Raw genomic sequence first — 22,062 nt, forward strand, 5'->3', positions numbered from 1 at the left:
ATTAAGAAAATCAGAAATGAAAAGGGGGACATAACTACAGATTCAGAGAAATTCAAAAAAATCATCATATCTTGCTATAAAAGCCTATATTCAACAAATCTTGAAAATCTACAGGAAATGGTCAATTTCCTAGACAAATACCAGGTACCGAAGTTAAATTAGGAACAGATAAACCACTTAAACAACCCCATAACTCCTAAGGAAATCGAAGCAGTCATTAAATGTCTCCCAACCAAAAAGAGCCCAGGTCCAGAAGGGTTTAGTGCAGAATTCTATCAAACCTTCATAGAAGACCTCATACCAATACTATCCAAACTATTCCAAAAAATTGAAACACCTGGATCACTCCCGAATTCCTTCTATGAAGCCACAATTTGACTTATACCTAAACCACACAAAGAACCAACAAAGAAAGAGAACTTCAGACCAATTTACCTTATGAATATCGACGCAAAAATACACGATAAAATTCTGGCAAACCGAATCCAAGAGCACATCAAAACAATCATCCACCATGATCAAGTAGGCTTCATCCCAGGCATGTAGGGATGGTTTAATATACGGAAAACCATCAAGGTGATCCATTATATAAACAAAATTAAAGAACAAAACCACATGATCATTTCATTAGATGCTGAGAAAGCATTTGACAAAATTCAACACCCCTTCATGATAAAAGTCCTGGAAAGAATAGGAATTCAAGGCCCATACCTAAACATAGTAAAAGCCATATACAGCAAACCAGTTGCTAACATTAAACAAAATGAGGGAAACTTGAAGCAATCCCACTAAAATCAGGGACTAGACAAGGCTGCCCACTCTCTCCCTACTTATTCAATATACTTCTTGAAGTTCTAGCCAGAGCAATGAGACAACAAAAGTGGATACAGATCGGAAAAGAAGAAGTCAAAATATCACTATTTGCAGATGATATGATAGTTTATTTAGGTGATCCCAAAAGTTCCACCAGAGAACTACTAAAGCTGATAAACAACTTCAGCAAACTGGCTGGGTATAAAATTAACTCAAATAAATGAGTAGCCTTCCTCTACACAAAAGAGAAACAAACCGAGAAAGAAATAAGGGAAACGACACCCTTCATAATAGACCCAAATTATATAAAGTACCTCGGTGTGACTTTAACCAAGCAAGTAAAAGATCTGTACAATAAGAACTTCAAGACACTGAAGAAAGAAATTGAAGAAGACATAAGAATATGGAAAGATCTCCCATGCTCATGGATTGGCAGGATTAATATAGTAAAAATGGCCATTTTACCAAAAGCAATCTACAGATTCAATGCAATCCCCATCAAAATAGCAATCCAATTCTTCAGAGAGTTAGACAGAACAATTTGCAAATTCATCTGGAATAACAAAGAACCCAGGATAGTTAAAACTATCCTCCACAATAAAAGCACTTCAGGGGGAATCACTATCCCTGAACTCAAGCAGTATTACAGAGCAATAGTGATAAAACTGTATGGTATTGGCACAGAGACAGACAGATAGGCCAATGGAATAGAATTGTAGACCCTGAAATGAACCCACACACCTATGGTCACTTGATTTTTGACAAAGGAGCCAAAACCATCCCATGGAAAAAAGATAGCATTTTCAGCAAATGGTGCTGGTTTAACTGGAGGTCAACATGTAGAAGAATGCAGATCGATCCACGCTTATCACCCTGTACAAAGCTTAAGTCCAAGTGGATGAAGGACCTCCACATCAAACCAGACACACTCAAACTAATAGAAGAAAAACTAGGGAAGCATCAGGAACACATGGGCTCTGGAAAAAATTTCCTGAACAAAACACCAATGGCTTATGCTCTAAGATCAAGAATCGACAAATGGGATCTCATGAAACTGCAAAGCTTCTGTAAGGCAATGGACACTGTGGTTAGGACAAATCGGCTACCAAAGATTGGGAAAAGATCTTTACCAATCCTACAACAGATAGAGGCCTTATATCCAAAATATACAAAGAATTCAAGAAGTTTGACCGCAGAGAGACAAATAACCCTATTAAAAAATGGGGTTCAGAGCTAAACAAAGAATTCACAGCTGAGGAATGCCGAATGGCTGAGAAACACCTAAAGAAATGTTCAACATCTTTAGTCATAAGGGAAATGCAAATCAAAACAACCCTGAGATTTCACCTCACACCAGTGAGAATGGCTAAGATCAAAAACTCAGGTGACAGCAGATGCTGGCGAGGATGCGGAGAAAGAGGAACACTCCTCCATTGTTGGTGGGATTGCAAACTGGTACAACCATTCTGGAAATCAGTCTGGAGGTTCCTCAGAAAATTGGACATTGAACTGCCTGAGGATCCAGATATACCTCTCTTGGGCATATACCCAAAAAAGGCCCCAACATATAATAAAGAAACGTGCATCACTATGTTCATCGCACCCTTATTTATAATAGCCAGAAGGTTGAAAGAACCCAGATGCCCTTCAACAGAGGAATGGATACAGAAAATTTGGTACATCTACACAATGGAATATTACCCAGCTATCAAAAACAACGGCTTTATGAAATTCGTAGGCAAATGGTTGGAACTGGAAAATATCCTGAGTGAGCCAACCCAATCACAGAAAAACATACATGGTATGCACTCACTGATAAGTGGCTTTTAGCCCAAATGCTTGAATTACCCTAGATGCCTAGAACAAATGAAACTCAAGACAGATGATCAAAATGTGGATGCTTCACTCCTTCTCTAAATGGGAACAAGAATACCCTTAGCAGGGAAGAGAGAGGCAAAGATTAAACCAGAGACTGAAGGAAGAACCATTCAGAGCCTGCCCCACATGTGGCCCATACATATACAGCCACCCAATTAGACAAGATGGATGACGCAAAGAAGTTCAGACCGACAGGAGCCGGATGTAGATCGCTCCTGAGAGACACAGCCAGAATACAGCAAATACAGAGGCGAACGACAGCAGCAAACCACTGAACTGAGAATAGTACCCCCGTTGAAGGAATCAGAGAAAGAACTGGAAGAGCTTGAAGGGGCTCGTGACCCCATATGTACAACAATGCCAAGCAACTAGAGCCTCCAGGGACTAAGCCACTACCTAAAGACTATACGTGGACTGACCCTGGACTCTGACCTCATAGGTAGCAATGAATATCCTAGTAAGGGCACCAGTGGAAGGGGAAGCCCTGGGTCCTGCTAAGACTGAACCCCCAGTGAACTAGACTGTTGGGGGTAGGGCGGCAATGGGGGGAGGGTTGGGAGGGGAACACCCATAAGGAAACGGAGGGGGGAGGGCGATGTTTGCCCAGAAACTAAAGAATTATTATTAAGTATTAAATAAATTTAAAAAAAGAAATGTTAAAAAACAAAATATCCAAGTTAATAAATATGTAAAAAAAGAAATTTTCAACATGTTTATTCTTAATTAAAATGCAAATCAACCAACCCTGACATTCCACCTCATACCAGTCTGAATGGCTGCAAAAAAAAAATCGCTTGTGACTGCACATTCTGCCAAGGATGTGGAGAAAAAAAAAGAGCACTCCTCCATTGTTGGTGGGATTGCAGACTGGTAAAAACCATCCTAGGATTCTGTCTGAGAGCTTCTTTAGAAAATTGGACATTGCACTATCTATATTCCCAAGTATATCTCCCCTGAGCATATACCCAAAATATTCTCCAACATACAACAAAGACACATGCTCCGCTATATTCACAGAAGAAGCTGGAATGCCCTTCAAGAGAGGAATGGATACAGAAAATGTGATACATCAACACAATGGATTACTACTCATCTATCAAAAAATGACATAATATAATTCATAGGCAAGTAGATAGAACTAGAAAATATCACCCTGAGTGATGCATTCCAATCACAGAAAAACACACATGTTATGCAGCCAATGATAAGTGGATATTAACCGAAATGCTCGAATTACACAAGATGCACAAACCACAGGAATCTCAAGATGGATGACCAAAATGTGTGCACTCCTTCTTTAATAGGGGAACAAGAATACCCATAGTAGGACATATTGTGGCAAAGTTAGAAAAGAGACTGAAGGAACAGTCATTGAGAGCCTGACCCACATGAGGCCCCTACATATACAGCCACCAAACTAGATAAGATGGATAAAGCAGCAAAGAAGTGCAGGCAGACAGGAACCGGATGTAGATCTCTACTGAGAGACAAAGCCAGAGTATGGCAAATACCTAGGCAAATGCCAGCAGCAAACCACTGAATTGAGAAACTGATCACGGCTAAAGGAATCAGAGAAAGACCTGAAGGAGCTGAAGGGGCGTGAGACCCCATAAAAAATGCCCATCAACCACAGCTTCTGAGACTAAGCTACTACCTAAAGACTATACATGAACTAACCCTGGTCTCCAAAATCATAGGTATCACTGAATGCCTAGTAGCGGCACCAGTGGTAGGGGAAGTCTTTGTTCTTCCCAAGACTGAACCCACAGTGAATGGCATTGTTGGGAGAAGGGCAATAATGTGGGGATGAATCGGGAGAGGAACACCCCTATATATGGGGAGTGGGAGGAGTTAGTTAAATGTTAACCTGGAAACCTGGAAAGGGAGTAACATTTTAAATGTAAATAAGAAATTCCCAAGTTAATAAAGATTGAAGAAAAAAAAAAAACACTCCTTCTGGAGGAGGAGAATATATGATTTTCCGTTCAGGCTCTGTGGGAAGAATTTTGGACACCTGGGCAAATGTGGAATAACCCTATAGAACATTGGATACATTGGGTTATTTCTGGAAAGTCTTGGGTGGTAGGAACATCTTGGGAAAAAATGGGAGATCCAAGTTCTCCATGTCTAAATGGTGAAGGATGTTGGGAACCTGGAATGTGTGGGGAAATTACCTGTCCCAGTTTGTCAGTAGAAGAGTCAGCAGAAGGTGGCCCAGGCACAGTGTGATTTTCTTTGAATCTTTCACTGTTCTCTCCAGTACTGTGTTTTGTAGATATTGCAGGCGCTCTGGCTACCAACTCGTCAAAGTCCATATGTTTTTCAAACCCAGTAGACATAACCCGCCTTTTTTTTTTTTTTCCTTCTTTCCAAGAATGGGCACTAAAGATGAGGCCACTCTTTCTGGTAGCAGGATGTAAGGCAGATGTTCTGGTATCCCTGGTCAGTGGGTTACTCAGTGATCTGCTATCCTCGGTCAGTGGATTACTCATGCCCTCAGGAACCCTCAGAGGAAGCGGAACTGTCCACTTCTTCTTCTCTGTCAGTTCCCTTCTGGGGTCTAGGACCCTCTTATTGACTGAAGTCTTCATACGATCTTTGAGTTTCTGTAGCTTTTCGGTAAAACGAGCATCAGGTTTTTTGAATCTCTGGTCTTCATAGGGTTTTGTGCATCTGAACTTGTGCCAAGTCCATATAAGTAGTCCCGGAGGTGGAAAGTCGCTCGGGTCTCTGCTGTTCAATTGCTTCCCCGGTTGGGGTAGGATGTTGCAATCTGGTTGGGGGACACTGAAGGCTGTCTCAGGTGTACAAGGCTAGAAACCTTTCAAGTGCTTTCCCCATTGGAGTCCGGTGTTATAATCTGCTTGGGGGACACTGAATGGGCCTCCAGGTTGTGGAGGCTGGGAATCCTTCAACTGATTCCCTGTTGCACTCCGGTGTTATAATCATCTGGGTGGAAACTGAAAGGGTTCCCAGGCCGAGGCGGCTGAGAAATCAGCGGTGCATGATCAGAGGGTAAAGTCCGGGATGAGGCTCGCTGGCCTCCACACATCTGGCCGTTTAGTCGTTAAGGAAATTGAACAAGAAATGGCGAATGGGCTACTACCACTTGAAGGGGCAGTGAATTTACTTGCCAGTGGTGAGTCATGGTGAGCATCAGTTGAGCTGTATCCTTTGAGTATTGCTCTCTCCCCCCAGACTGTGGACAAGTCCGGAAGTCAAACAAGGGAAATCTCGAGTGATCATTGATCTCAGGAAACAACCAAAGCTGGAGAGGGTCTGTCCTCGAGTTTGCACGGGGCAGCAGCAAGGTCTGCATGGGGCAGTCGCGAGGTCTGCACCAGGCAATTGCGAGGCCTCCACGGGTCAGACGCGATGTCTGTACAGGGCAGTCACGAGGTCTGTACAGGGCAGTCGCGAGGTCTACACCAGGAAGTGGCGAGGTCTCCACGGGGCATTTGCGAGGTCTCTGTGGGGCAGTCGCGAGGTCTCCACGGGGGAGTCACGAGGTCAGCATGGGGCAGTCGCGAGGTCTGCTTGGGGCAGTCGCGAGGACTGCACGGGTCAGTCAGGAGCTGCCTCACTTGTCAGTACTTGTAATAGCGGGGCGATCATTCAAGCTTTCTGAATGAGGAGGAACCCTGTCGACTTTCTTCCTTTCAGTCCATAGTGCTACCTGTTTTGTGCACAGTGTCAGGGGTTATGACAAAGGATTCCTGAAGGAGCAACATGAATGGAAAGGGCAAAGGGTGCTTAGGAGAGTGAGCTTTCAAGCACCTCTTACACCTGCATTGGTGCATTGATGTGTCTTGGAACCTCCTAACCGAATGGGAAAGGTTGACCCAGACCCTTGCTCCTCAGAGACTGCAGGGATTAGAATATCACTGGTGGACTGTGTTAGGGAATGAATAAGTGATAGGATTTGAATAGAGCATAGAATACGTGAGATTGATATTAGAATTCCATGTGAGTTTCAGGTGTTACTGTGATGCTTCTGCCTTGATGTCGCACTCACTATTTTTTCTTTTCCTAAAGCTCTTAATATTCTTTCTCTCATGACATTTTTGAAATATTGAGAATGCTACACAATGCAAAGTATTTTCTCTTGTCACATATATTGAAATTCTAAATGTCTCTTGACATCGTATGAAGTTGCCTGGCCAGAGGTCCTGGGTTGCTTTCAATAGTGTTAAGTTGATTGAACACAAACTGTGTTACAAGCTCTGTTTGTAAACAATTCTTTTGGTGACCCCCAATTAGGTTGTACAAATGCCTCCTGTCTTTTACACACACATCTAAAATCACCCTTGCTTGGAGAAAGGAGTTAAGTGTTATGCCTTCTTTCAATGAAGAGGAAGATCTAAGGCTACACTCCTCAGAGAAACAAGATATCAGGTACTGTAGGAAGAAATATGCATATTGGCAACAATGAATATTTCAAGCTAACCTGTGCAGTAAAAGAATGTATGGAAAATACAACTCCTTTATTATTAGTATTATTAATCATTGTATTTGTTTTCATTGCAAATATTAACCCCTTTCCAGTCCCCATTAATAAACCCTCCCCACCACATACTCCTCTTTTTTTCTAAGGGGGTGCCTCCCCAACTCTCCCACTCATTCTTGACTCACCCCTCTAGAATCACTGTTCTCTGAATTGCTCTTCTCTGGCACGTCAAGCACCTAAAGGACCAAGTGCTTCGCCTTCCACTGGTGTGAGATGGGGCATTTCTCTGCTACATATGTAGGGTACCAGACCATGTATATTCTATGGTTTTTGGTTAGGGCCATGGGAGCTCTAAGGGGTCTTGTTAATTGATATCATTGTTCCACCTCTAATTACAATCTCCTTCAGCTCCTTCAGCCCTTCCGCTAAATCTTCCATTGGGATTTTCAGGCTCAGTTCCATGGTTGGCTGTGAATCTGTATCAGTCTGCATCTGTATCAGTCAGGTGCTGGCAAAGCCTCTCAGAAGACAGGCAGATCAGACTCCTGTTTACAAGCACATCTCAACATCAACAACAGTGTCCGGTTTGGTGTCTGCAGATCTCTGGATGGCCTTTCCTTCAGCCTCTGCTCCATATTTGCCTCTGAATTTCCATTAGACAGGGACAACTCAGAATATATTTGAGATGGGTGAGTGGTCCCATCCTTGCACTGGGGGCCATGTCTATCTACTGCAGGTGGTGTCTTCAGGTTCAATTTCACTGTTGTTGTGTATGTTGGCTAATGTCATCCCTGTTGGGTCCAGGGAACCTGTCGCATCCTTAGTATCTGGGACATTCTAGAGATTACACCCTTACCACTGAGTTCATGCTATGTGGCTTTATTTGTGTTTGGGTTACGTCACTGAAGATGATATTTTCTAGTTTCATCCATTTGCCTATGAAATTCATGAAGTCATTCTATTTAATAGCTGAATACCACACCATTGTGTAAATGGACCACATCATATCAATCTGTTTCTCTTTTGAGGGACATCTGGGTTCTTTCCAGGTTCTGTCTTTTATAAATAAGGCTGGTGTGACCATAGTGGAGCATGTATCCTTGTTGTAGGTTTGAGCAAGTTTTGGGTATATGCCAACCAATGGTACAGCTGTGTCCTCAAGTAGTAAATACTATGTTCAATAATCTGAGGAACATCCAGCCTGGTTTCCAGAGTGGTTTTAAGAGCTTGCAATTTCAACAGTGACAGAGTGTTCCTTTCTCTCCACACCCTTGCCAGAGTCTGTTGTCACCTGACTTTTTTAACTTAGCCATTGTGACTGGTATGAGGTAGAAGCTCAGGATTATTTTGATAGGCTTTTCCCCAATGAGTAAGGATGTTGAATATTTCTTTAGGTGCTTCTCAGCCATTCAATATTTATCAGTTGAGAATTTTTTGTTTACAACTGTAGTCCATTATTAAATAGTGTTATATGATTCTCTGGAGGATAGGTTATTGAATTTTTTGTATATATTGGATATTATCACTCCATCTGATATAGGATTGGTAAAGATCTTTTCCCAATCTCTTAGTTGCTGTATGGGACTAATGACAGTGTCCTTTGCCTTACAGAGTTTGAAATTTTATGAAGTTCCATTTTTCAATTTTTGATCTTAGGACAAAAGCCTTTGGTGTTCTATTCATGAAATTTTCCACAGCACCAATGTGTTCAAGGCTTTTCCCTGCTTTTTCATCAGTTACTTTCAGTGTATCTGGTTTTTTGTGGCAGTCTTTAATCCACTTTTACTTGAGCTTTGTACAAGGAGACAAGTATGTATTGATTTGAATTCTTCAACATTCTGCCCTTCAGCTGAAACAGCACAATTTTTAAAAAATGCTATCTTTTTTTCCACTGGATGGTTATAGATCCTTTGTCAATAATCAAGTGGCCATAGCTGTGTGGGTTCATTTCTGCATCTTCAATTCTATTCCATTGATCTACCTGCCTGTCTCAATACCAATACAATACAGTTTTTCATAACCATTGCCGTGTAATAAAGCTTGTGCTCAGGGATGGTGATTTCCCCAAAATGCTTTTATTTTTCAGAATAGTTTTCTCTATCCTGGGATTTATTTATTCCAAATAAATTTGCAAACTGCCAATTCTGTTTGTGAAGAATTGAGTTGCATTGTTGATGGGGATTGCATTGAATCTGTAGGTGGCTTTTGGCAAAATGTCCATTTATACAATATTAATCCTGCCAATATACGAATATGGGAGATATTTCTAATTTCTGAGGTTTTCAATTTATTTCTTCAGAGACATGTGTTCTTGTCATATATATCTTTCACTTGCTTGGTTAGAGTCACACTGAGGTATTTTATATGTTTTTTGACTATTGGCAAGTGTGTCATTTCCATAATTTCGTTCTCAGCCTGTTTCTCTTTTGAGTAGAGACAGGCTAATGATTTGTTTGAATGAATTTTATACTCTGCCACTTTGTTAAAGTTGTTTATCAGGCTTAGAAGTTCAATTGTGGAATTTGTGGAATCACTTAAATATACGACCACATCATCTGCATATACTGACATTTTGAATACTTACTTTGCAATATGTATCTCTTTACCTCCATTTTTTGTCTAATTATTCTGGTGAGGCCTTCAAATACTGTATTGAAAAGGTAGGGAGAGAGTGGGTGTCCTTCTGTAGTTCCTGATTTTAATGGAATTGCATTAAGTTTCTCTCCATTTAGTTTGAGGTTAGCTACTGGTTTGTTGTATATTGCTTTTACTGTTCTTCAGTATGGTACTTGAATTTCTGATATTTCCAAGAGATTACCATGAAGGGGTAGGTTCGATAAAATGCTTTCTCAGCATCTAATGAGATGATTGCTTGTTTTTTTCATTGAGTTTGTTTTTGTAGTGGATTAGGCTGATTGGTTATTAGGTTCTGTATATTAATCCATCCCTGTGTCTCTGGGATGAAGATTAATTGTTCATGATGGATCGTTGTTTTGATATGTTCTTGTATTTGGCTTGCAAGAAATTTACTGAGAATTTTGGCAAGGATATTTATGAAAATATTGGTCTGAAATTCTTTTTCTTTGTTGGCTCTTTGTTTGCTTTAGTTATAAGCATAACTGTGGCATCAGAGAAGTAATAGTGGTCCTTCTATTTCTAGTTTTTGGAATAGTTTGGAGAATATTGGTATTAGGTATTCTATGAAGTTCAGAGAGTACTATGTACTAAACCTTACTCGTCCTGGGATCTTTTGGTTGGGGGACATTTAATGACTGCTTCTACTACTTTATAAATTATGGGAGTATTTAGATGGTTTATCTGATCGTGATTCAACTTTGGTATCTTGTATTGTCTAGAAAATTTTCCATTTAATCCTTACTTTCCCGTCTTGTTAAGTGTAGGCTTTTATACTAGGATCTGATATTATTTGAGCTTCCTCATTTTCTATGGTTATATCTCTATTTCACTTCTGATTTGTTATTTTTAATTTGAATAGTAAGGATTTACCTATCTTCTGGATTTTTCAAAGAACCAGCTCCTGGTTTTGTTGATTCTTTGTATAATTCCTTTTGTTTCTACTTGGTTGATTTCAGTCCAGAGTTCTATGATTTCCTTCTGTCTAGTCCTCTTGGTGTATTTGAATTTTTATTGTTTCTGAGATTTCAGGTGTTCTGTCAAATTGCTAGTGTGTCATAGCTCGTGTTTCTTTGTGGAGGCTCTCAGAGCTATGAGCTCTCTTCTTAGTATTGCTTTTATGTGTTTCCAAGTTATGCCTTCTTTTTCATTAAATTCTAAAACGTCTTTAATTTTTTTCTTTATTTCTTCCTTGAACAAGTTCTCATCGAGTAAATCATTCTTCAGCTACCATGTATATGTGGGTCTTTGGATGTTCTTGTTGTTATTGAAGACCATTCTTAGTCTGTAGTGATCTCATTGGATGCATGGGATTAATTCAATCCACTTTTATCTGCTGAGGCCTGTTTTGTGATGGATCATATTGTCAATTTTGGAGAAGGTACCATGTGAGACTGAGAAGAAAGTGTCAGGACCCATTACAAGAGAAGCTAATAATTACCAGGCCATCATCCTGAAATGGACAGCCTCGGATTATTTTATAATCCACAACTGGTTCACCCTTATTAAGAAAGGCTACAAGGGATTCATTTTGGGAAAGTTTCCTGCTATTAAAGTGCTATTCCTGTTGTTATTATTAGACATATATAACAATCATTGAGTAACAGCACACCCCTTTGGAGCAGATCTCTGCTGGCCTATGAAGTTGTACTGTCCCGTAGTGATGCTATACAGAAAAGTAGATGAATTCTTTAGTCTTAATAATGATCCTACCAAAAGTCGTAAAAATATGTCAATGGTTATTAAGCTCTTTTATAGTGGGTCTGCTAGAGGTCTCTTTCTAATAGTCAAAATTGCAATGACAACTCTGCCAGTCTCCTCGGTGTCACCAGTTAATTGTCCTGAGATAGAACACAGACTTTCTCCTACTCAGAACACATTCCAAGAGGTTGCAAACCAGTTATCAAGAGTCATAAAAAGAGAACAAACGATTTGTTACAGGTGCAAGGACAGACGATAAGATGATGACTGGGTTTATCTATATGTAACTTCTCTATCAACTATGGTTTTGGATCTTCAGGGAGCCTGTGGAGCTGACACTGGTGATTAATGTTTAGCCAGATAATTACTCCGGATGGAGATTCATGTAAACATTCTTTGTTGCAAACTTGTATTTCAATTTATGCTTTGATCTTTCATATGAGCTAGTGATGAACTTTGTAACACGTGATCATGTATTCTGAAAGATATTTAAGTTCTGAGGACAAATAAAAGACACACTGAAGGACTGAGAGAGAAGGACTGAACTGGAAGGACAGAGACAGATGGACTGAGCTGAGGATGGGCCGAGCTGAAATGTCAGCTTTGAGCTAAGGAGAACTGAGCTTACTAGAACTGAGGCAAAAAGGTCTGGGCTGAGAAGAAATGTAGAGATGAAAAACATATGTAACATAAGAGAACAATCTGCAGAATGCAGAGGAAAAGAGGAAAAAAGAAGCTGGAAAGAACAGAAGGTGCAGGCAGGTTTCTACTTACCATGGGACAGAAAAGGTCATTTCTTAATAGCAATGCAGGCTTAGTCTTGTTAAAAGGAACAAGCCTTTTCTTTTACAAACTTGGGTTTAATTCACTTAGCATTAAAAGTGTAGAAGCGATTTCTTTCTCTCTGTAATAGTTATTGGAGTTCATCATTCTGCACTGGTCCTTGGTCTTTTGCTCCTTATGCATATGTAAGTATGGATATCTGCGTAAGTATGTAATTATGAGAATGTATGCATGTGTGTGTGTGTGTGTGTGTGTGTGTGTGTGTGTGTGTGTGTAAGAATGTAATTGTGAGATTGCATGTAAGTTGGGCCCAACTGAAATGAGTGGTAATGTATGAATGCGCATTTATTGAATCCAGGTGTGAAATTATATGTTTATGCATATTTGACTATGTAAAAGTTTTTACTTCTGTAATTGCTATGCACTTCTCATTGTTTAATGTCGTTTATTGCACCAAGCTTCTCCCTAGCCTGTTAAGCAAGAAGCATAAGGACAAAAGGGAAAAGACTCCAGCAAGTAATCCTCTACTTTATCTCCTGCTGTTTTAGAATGAGGTGGTAAGTGCCAGAGACTGCAGTTTCTGGTCTCAGAAGGCAGACCAGTTACAGTAGAAAGCATAGTGACTTAGACATATATAAGTAAATCAGATACAGTTACATAGTAACTTAGAGTTAGATAAGTGATCTTATTATTATATAGCGACCTGAAATATCTTGTAAGACAAAATCTTACCACATATCTCATAAGACAAAGTCTTAACCTACGCTAACACTCTTCCTCCTCAACTGCCTCAGGAAGAACCTACAGGAGAAAGAAGATAAAGCTTAGGGCTGTCCCATGACAAGGAGGTGTATTATTTGTTTTAGGATGAAATGTTGTATTGATACTTGTTAAATATATTTGGTTCATACCTTGTTAGTTTCTTTGTGTCTTTGCTTAGTTTCTCTTTCCATGTTCTGTCCATTTATAAGAGTGGGGTATTGAAGTCTCAAACTATTATTGTATATGGTATAATGTATGCTTTGAGCTTTAGTAAAGTTTCTTTGATGAATGTATATGCCCTTCAATTTGCAGCATAGTTAAACAGTATTGAGTTTTTCTTGGTATATTTTTCATTTGATGAGTATGAAATTTCCTTCATTGCCCTTTTTCATTACTTTTGCTTGAAAGTCCCTTTCATTTGATATTAGAATGTTTTCGCCAGTTTCTTTCTTGGGAATATTTGCTGGGAAATTGTTTTCCCCCTATTTCACTCTGAGGAAGTACTTGTCTTTGTCATTGAATTGTGTTTACTTTATGCAGCAAAATTATGGGTCATATATATATATATATATATATATATATATATATATATATATATATATATACACACACACACATACACACACACACAGTCAGTTAGTGTGTGTCTTTTTATGTAGAATTGAGTAATTTGATGTTTAGTGATATTTGAGACCAATTTTTCCTTTTTTTATTAATTTTTTGTTAGATGTCAAATTATGTTTCTGTAGCTATCTTCTTTAACTTCTTTTATGATTTTTTTCAAAGTAGATTATTTTCTTGCTTTGTGTGGGGTGTTGTTTCCCTCCCTGTGCTGGGATTTTAGATCTATTATCTTTTGAAGGAGTGGATTTGTGGAAATATATTTTGTAAATTTGCTATTGTCGTGGCATACCTTGATATCTCCATCTATGTAGTTGAGGGTTTTTATAGTAGCAGGGGTGACATTTTTGTTCTTTTACGAACTGTGTGATATATGCTCTGGATTTGCTAACTGTAGAAGTGTCTCTTATGAAGTCTGGTGGATTTCTGATAGGTCTGCCTTTTTATGTTACTCGACCTTTTTCCCTTACTGCTTTTAATATTTTTTTTCTTTTATTTGTGCACTTTATATTTTGACTATTATGTGATGGGAGATATTTCTTTTCCGGTCCAAATTTTAGTAGCACTTTATTCTTTTCATATATTTAAGATTGTCTCTTTCTTTAGGTTAGGGAACATTTTTAGTATAATTTTGTTGAAGATATTTACTGGCCCGTCAAATTGGGAGTCTTCATTCTCTTCTATACCTATAATCCTTAGATTTTATCTTCTCATTTTGTCTGGGCTATCTGGGATGTTTTGGTTTAGGAGTTTTTTTGAGTTTTTCATGTTTTGACAGTTGTGTCAATGTTTCTATGATACCTTCTGCCCCTGAGAGTCTTTTCTATATTTTATATACTGTTGTTTGATGCTTGCATTCTTGACTCCTAAACTCTTTCCCAGGTTTTCCATATCTAGAGTGTCTCTCTTTGTGTGTTTTTGTTGTTATTGTTGTTGTTGTTGTTTCTGTTTAAATCTTTATGTCCTGATGGATTGTTCAATTCCTCCACCTGTTTGGTTATGGTCTCCTGTAATTATTTAAGGGATTTTTGTGTTTCCTGTATAAGGGCTTCTATCTCTTTACATCATGACCTGTATTTCCTTGATTTATGTCCTTCTTAAAATCCTTTAACATCATCATGTTAAGTGATTTGAAACACAAACATTTCTTTTTCTTTTCTGTTGTGTTGAGGGTATTCTAGCCTTGTGTTGGTGTGAGAACTGGGTTCTGATGATGGCATGTAGCCTTGGTTTATGTTGCTTAGGCTATTATACTTGCCTCTCACAATCTCATTATCTCTGGGTTTAACTGGTTTTACTGTCACTGACAATGCATTGATCCTCCAGTAAGCCTGTATGTCAGCACTCCAGGGAGACTAGCTCTCTCCTGAAGGATCTTGTGTGCCAAGAACTGTGGATCAGGTTCAGCTACAAGGAATAGATAGAAACAAAAAGTATCCTGTAACAGACTGCCCCTCTGTTCCTCAGTTCTGAGGGCTCCGGGCAGTTCCCTCTGAGAAGTGGTAGTCTCTCCTGTGCTCTTGAGTGTGTCAGCACTCCTGAAAGTACAGCCATTTCCTGGTGTGATCTGGGGACATAGAGATGAGGTACAGGTTCAGCTCTGGAAACATAGTTTTGGGTCCTCTTGGTATTTAATTTTTCACTGAAACAGCTCAGAAATGAAATTTGACTCCGTGACCAGTAAGCCCCTAGGAATCATCATCTCTTTATATCTTCAGAGATGGGACCACAAATGAATGGCACCTGGAATTTTTACATGTGTGCTATGAATTAAAATTAGGTATCTTATTCTTTCAGGTCAAATGTATTCCTAGCTGAGATAATTGCTCAGTCAACAAAGAATTGCTGTTGAATATGAAATAGACTATCGTTGACAAATAAAAATGTTTAGGCAATTTCATCTAGGTCATTGAATTGTAATATATTTATGAACTCACATAATTACTTCATGATGTTTTAACCAATGCATGGAATGCATATTCTTTAAAACAAAGAATAGTATAAAGTTTATTTTTACAACATAGTGAATCATGAAATAAATAATAAGTCTCCAATAGTGTACCATGCTCGATAATAGTGGTATAGATTATGAATGAATAAAAAGTATTTTGAGCTTTCTTTTATAAAAATTGCGTTAAGATATAAGAAAAAAGACGGAGGTGAATGCATAAATCAGTGTATTGGAGTTGATTGTATGCAAATAATTGAAGAATCTATCTTAGAAATAAGGTCATGGAGATTGTCCTAAGGAAGTGACAGTTAAGTTAAATTAGATGAAAAATAATTGAACTATATTTCGGGCAGTATTGCAATAAATATAAGGTCCATAAAAGTAAAAAGCTTGACATATACATAAAATAAATGAGAAAGTATTTTGTATAGATTAAGTGATGGAAGAGAGGACCAAATAAAGCTGAAGCTTAGGCAAATGTCAATATGGGCTTACAGAAACAATAAAAGAGATATAAATTTTTATTAATTGAAAATGTCTTAGAAATCATTGAAGAGTTTTAAATAAGTTTGTTTACCTCACTATATATATAGGAAGGGACTCAGTTTACTTACGTATTATGAAATGATACAGAGAATGATTTGAAGGATGTTTTTGAAGTCAATCTGGAAGTAGTGTCAGTGATAATGAAAAACATTCATATCAGAGAGCTACATTGGAAATTTATGTGTTTGTTAGTAGACTGATTATGGGGAGGGCAGGAAGAAAAGAAAGACAATGTCTTGTTTTGAGCAAATGAAAATATGTTGGAGTTATTTACTGTGATGTGGAATATTTCACGATAAGTGTATTTAGGAGAATTTTAAAGGAATATATTTTAGATCGATTTACTTGAAGATGCTTGAGAGAACCTGTAACTCACTAGAAATTGCTATCTACTCTTTAAGGTTTGGTGATTTAAGCCATTACTCAGACCATTAATTAATAGCTGTTATATTAAAAAAATTACTTTAATAGATGTATTTTTTCACGTTATATCTGGTAGTTCTTATTTCATTAAAAGCAAATCTATGCTTACATTACATGCTTGTTTAGTACATGCAGACAAATAATTAGCTCCTTTACTTACCACAAAACATTTGGGATTACAATTAGCATTTAATCCAACTTTATGGGAGGTGATACAGAATTTTGATTAGAATATAATAGCTCATGAATGTGAATTTCACAGAAAGAAGTGATTTGCTCATATTTTGTAAAGTTACAAACTCTTGAAGTGTAAAAATATATAATAAATATCTAACGCTTGTACGTTTTCTCTTTAGTATTTTAATGTGTTATGATATTCATGCAAAAATTCCTTATCCAGATGATTTTTAACTATAATATCCAGTACATTAAACATATGCACAGCATTTTACAACTATGAATAATATATGCTTTGAGAAAATTTTCATCAAATGAGCCAGAAGTTCTTCATGACTTCAACACAACATGGCCATTGGGAACAGAATAAACCACAAATAAGGAAATGCAGAAAGTGATTGACACCTGCAAAATTCTTAGTTTTAAATTTAACAATTATGCTAGTTGTGGGATAGAGCTTTGAAGGTAGAGTCAATGACAGGAAGAAAAATACTGAAGAAGAGTATTTAAATTGAATTTTTACTAAATTAAAGAAAGCAGTGGATCTGAAGGTAAGCTACATTTTAAAAAATGACCCTGTTCTTCTACCACTATTTATTCAATGTTATGGTTTTTGTTCCTATATTATGTTTCAGAAACATATCAATGATTCTCATTATTCATAAATAAATTTACATGCAGTTCAACTGATTTAATATTCCACATTATCTTAATGTTCTTCTATATCTTTAGATATTAAAATTATAGAGAATTATTTTGACTGAAATAAAATTTTATTTTTTCTTTATCGTATGAGAGAAGCAATTATTTACAGAGAATGGATACCTGATATTTTCTAAATAATGTCAATAGACGTTTAAACCATATATATATATGCTCAATCATTATATATATATATATATATATGCTCAAACATTTATACTTTATCCAAATGAAATTCATAAAATGTTACTACACATATAGTACATAAAGGGAGTGATATATATAAATAGTAATGTCACCTATGCAGCCATAATCATCTATTATTCCCATGATGAAAGCCAATCCTAGGAAGAGAAGGTGGAACAGACATATTGCAGGATAAATCAGCTTCATTCAAAATGAAGATTGAGCTGGAAAGTGATTTGAACTAAGTATTGATAGAATAATGTAAATAAGTTTAATGTTATGAGACCTGGATTTCCTGTCATGGTTGCCTTATCCCTTCTTAACTCGGGCAGTCACATTTCTGCTCTGTTGAGTGACACTATCTCCACCTTCTCTGCCCTCACATATTTCAGTTTGTCACTTGGTCCTCAGGACATCCTAATACCTGGGGATGCATTTTTCTTCTTGGAAATTTGAAATGTTTGTATTTCCTGACTTCGGAGACAGCGTTAAAAACAAATGGGAAGTGAGTGACATACATACCATAACTCTTCTGTGTTATTTCCGAAATTGGAGTTTTTCGAGGAAGGGATACTTCACGTGAGCAGAAAGGAAAGGTGCTGCTTTGCCGCGGTCGGCAATCTTGGAGGTTCCAAGTATCCGCGGGGGGACCCCTGTTGAGGACACGCGTGGAGCGGAGACGGGATGGCGAACAGAGACACAGACACAGAGAGAGTGTGGTCAGCTGTTGCAACTTTACTGAGAGAGCATCAGACATTTATACACAATTTTCATTGCATAACAATCTTGGACCATGGCCAAGGACATTTGATTTTTCTGCAAAAAGGTATAGCTTGCTTTTTTTTTTTTTTTTTTTTTTCAGACGAGCTGCAGTCAGCCAACCTAGTCTAGTTTTCCGTTTGTCACATCAAGGAGGAAGTTTCAGGGGACCGCAAGTCTGGCATATCTTACGCCATCAGGTCTCTGCACCTAGTTCTATCGCTCTAGTTGACCCTTTGATCCCATCTTTGTTAGTCCTGTAGTTGTACATCCAAGGCTCGGGGCAATAATATTGCATGCCTGATCCCTGTCTAAAGTATCTGATGATCTGTGACCTTACCTCCCATGTCTCTTCTTCTGAGAGCACACACCAAGGAGGACGGGCTCTTGCCAATCTTTCTTACCAAGGCAGTGACAAATACCTGACCCTATATCCATCCTTAATAACCCACCTATCAAAATTCAAATCATATTCTCCAGTATATGGTAATGGAGCATCCGTTGGTCGATGCACATATGGTCCCCTGTAAGTACCTGGTTGCCACTACCTGTTTCTATACTCTGTAAAATATTCATAGCCAACCCAAAGTTCAAGGAATCATTTCTCAACAGTTCTACCAACACCCTAATAGAAGAAGCATCACTATCCTTATAAGTATAATTCTTTGCTAAATCTTATCTTTCCTTATCTATAAGAGAAGACATAATCTGCAACCTTGGAGTCCCTGTCATCAGAGGCTCTGTCTGCTGTAAAGAGGAAGCAGGAAAGCTTGTGGTATTAGTGATCAAAAATAGATCACGACCTTCTGTCCTATTATTAAAGGAATCTCTGTCTTGCCAAGATCATATTCAGAATCAAACAAAGAAAAATAAAGAAATAAGTGCCGACAACGATCTTTCCCATGACCCAGATGCCCATCAGCCCAGAGCCAAGTTTGCAGTAGGGGGCAAGTCCAGGTGCACATCTTCTTGGAGTCCGCCGCATGCAAGCAGGGGGCTTAACCACGTGTGGTGCGAGCCCTCGAACCGGCTCCCACTCAGTCGTCATGTCTGCCCCGGAGCTCGGTTATCTCTGCTGCAGGCATGGCAGTTCCTCCTTTTTTTTTTTTTCAAAAAGCACCAAATTGAGATCTGCTTGAACCTGGGCAATGGAATCTGCAAAGCATCGGAATACAATTGGGAAGATCATTAGTACAACAACAAGTAGTAAAATCCCAACTCCAATAAAAATAAAATATTGTGTCCAATCGATTGGATTTAATGATTTAACTCCATCCGCAAAGGATCTTGCCAATCCAGAGAGGTCCACTGCATCTACATGTTGCTTATTCATTTCTGTGATTAAGGACGTCAATTCCTGAATATTATAAGAAATGTTATCATCATCCCATATGCCTAGCAAATGTGATTTGGTCCTTTCCCATTTTCTGTAGCATTATAAGGTAAAGGAGTAACACAAATAAAATCATAATTAGCATGACAGCGTGTGGCCATCCTAGTCTTAATGTTTACAACATCTTGTCCTAATTCTAATACTACCTCTTCTAGGGCATTTAATCTAGTTTCTAATTTCAAATCTATAATCTTCTGTTCTGATAATGCAAGGGTAACATTCTTATGGAGATCATTAACAAAAGTGGCAGTCTGCATTTCCTTAACCAAAGCAGTAGTAGAAACAGCAAAAGAAGTAACAATAGATATCAAAGCGGGTATACCTAGAATTAAGGCTGCTACAAATCTTTTTGCCCTAATCAAACCCGTAGCATACCTAATAGTCTGGATGGCAGAATCATCAAACCATGGCTCATCTCCCAAGTCTACTGGTAACAAAACATAAGGAGGTCTCCTGACAATCAATATAACAGATCCAGATACAGTGGAATCAATGCAATTAGTCAGCTTGCATGGTGTACACTTAATACTAAAAATAGATTCAACCTTATCTATGCTAATCAATTGTGGAAATCCTACTAATATTGCATAGGGATAGGTAACACAAGCAGAAACTGAAACAGCATCATAATCAGCAGCTCCTGGTTTCTTCAGCAAAAGTTTCTCACTAGAAGCAACCAGTCGGAACAGTTCTGGATGTTCTATCAGTGGTTTGTTCTGTCTATCAGGGAGGTCCGTGTGGAGTGGCTCCCAGAACCATGTCGGTTCTACCCACCCCGCATCATACCATCTTTTGATCGGTTTTCCAACTGGAGGCACGTAGTTCCCATAAAGTTTTGAGTTGGTGGAGAGATAATTATTCTGATCTTTATCAGATGAGGACATGGAGAAGTCCCAGAGAAGTCCAGCAGCGCCTAAGGTAGAGAATCTTACCCCATTGTCAGGGAAGGCACATGGAAGCCAGCGCGGGAAAGCATTCTCATCTCCCTCCCAAAGGGCGTCCTTTTTAAATGCTGCTCTGCAATGGGGGTAGCGCGGCGGAAGATTCTTTGCTGTGGTATAATGTTGACTTTTTTCTTCTTTATCACACATGGTGGTCATCCACAATTCCCACATACGCCGCCCATTGCCCTTTCCATCTGGTTTGGTATTGTCCAAGGTGGGGGTATCTGTGTTAAACACACTTTTTCCTACTTGAAAACAGCCCACTGGCACTGAAGGGGAGAAAGAGAAGCAAATGGGCAGAGAATCGGACTTTCCCTCAAAATCTACATAACCCGAGCTGTTCTTTAGAAGGTGAAAGTCAGGCGATCCCCCTATCACTAATGTTTGATTGGTTAAAACCTTGATGTGATCCGACACCTCCCACCCTACAGGATGTAATATGGGTGGCTTTGGTAAGTAAGCCCAATAACTTTCCCCTAAAGCGGTGGGCGCACTCATGACTGCAAGCATAGCCACAAACAGCAAGGTTGCCGTTTCCGGGGCATGTGCAGCCTTCAATACTTCCTTTGCCTGAGCTGTCAGGGTTTTAAGTTGCGTCCACGTCGGCGTCTGGCGTGGTTTTATTTTTGGCTCTAGGCGAGTCGCCTTGATCTTTTTGGCCAGGTTCCGCATTATCCGGCGGTTCGGCCTCTTGCGGCGTGGGGGACGGATGTCCGTTTCCTTTGGCTGGCCTGATGAGTCTGTCTGGGACCCAAATTGGTGATTCGGCATTCTGTGGGAAAACACAAGCATAGCCTCGTCCAGAGGCAATTAACACATCTGGCCCCTTCCATAGGCCAGTTAATTGGTCTTTCCATCTGACCAGGGGTTTAGGAGCACTCTCCTTCTCTGTTCAATGTCTTTCGGCGGCTGTAAGCCCCTGGTTATCTGTATTTACATTATTCAAACGAATAGGGAATGGCTAAGCAAATGATGGGGAGTTGTATACTTACCTGTTGACCTTAACTTTTGAATCTGTGCTTTAATATTCTGATGCATACATTCCACAATGGCTTTCCCTTGTGGATTGTATGGAATTCCTGTGACATGGGCTATGTTCCACTGTTGATAAAAATGCTCTAAGGTTTTTGCCACATAGGCAGGTGCATTGTCAGTCTTTATTTTCTTCGGGATACCCATGTAAGAGAAACTCTGCACCAGGTGTTGTATTACATCTTTCACTGCCTCTCCCGTTCTGGCAGAGGCAAACACCATGTGTGAGTAGGTATCCACTGTGACATGGACATAACTCAATTTTCCAAACTCTGTTATGTGAGTCACATCCATTTGCCATAAAATGCGA

At 39.0% G+C, this 22,062-nt stretch overlaps 1 protein-coding gene across 2 annotated transcripts in view; it reads right to left on the minus strand.

Moving 5' to 3' along the window:
* The window catches only part of LOC120099591 (endogenous retrovirus group K member 21 Env polyprotein-like), a 40,939-nt gene extending 19,431 nt beyond the window's left edge, over window positions 1-21,508 (minus strand). Inside the window, exons 1-2 of one of the 2 annotated variants that reach the window (XR_010061954.1) lie at window positions 20,709-21,508; window positions 18,147-19,538 (exon numbers count right to left, since the gene is read on the minus strand). Coding sequence is in view for 1 of the 2 variants with exons in the window: in XM_039100664.2 (XP_038956592.2) it covers window positions 19,428-19,538; window positions 20,709-21,491 (894 nt within the window). In the remaining variant the exon portion in view is untranslated. Of the gene's footprint in view, window positions 1-17,722; window positions 19,539-20,708 lie in introns of those variants that run through there. The other variant, XM_039100664.2, reaches the window with a different exon arrangement.
* Window positions 21,509-22,062: the final 554 nt, after the last annotated feature.

This window comes from Rattus norvegicus, chromosome Y, assembly GCF_036323735.1.
Source record: "Rattus norvegicus strain BN/NHsdMcwi chromosome Y, GRCr8, whole genome shotgun sequence".
In the NCBI taxonomy this organism is placed as follows: Eukaryota; Metazoa; Chordata; class Mammalia; order Rodentia; family Muridae; genus Rattus; species Rattus norvegicus.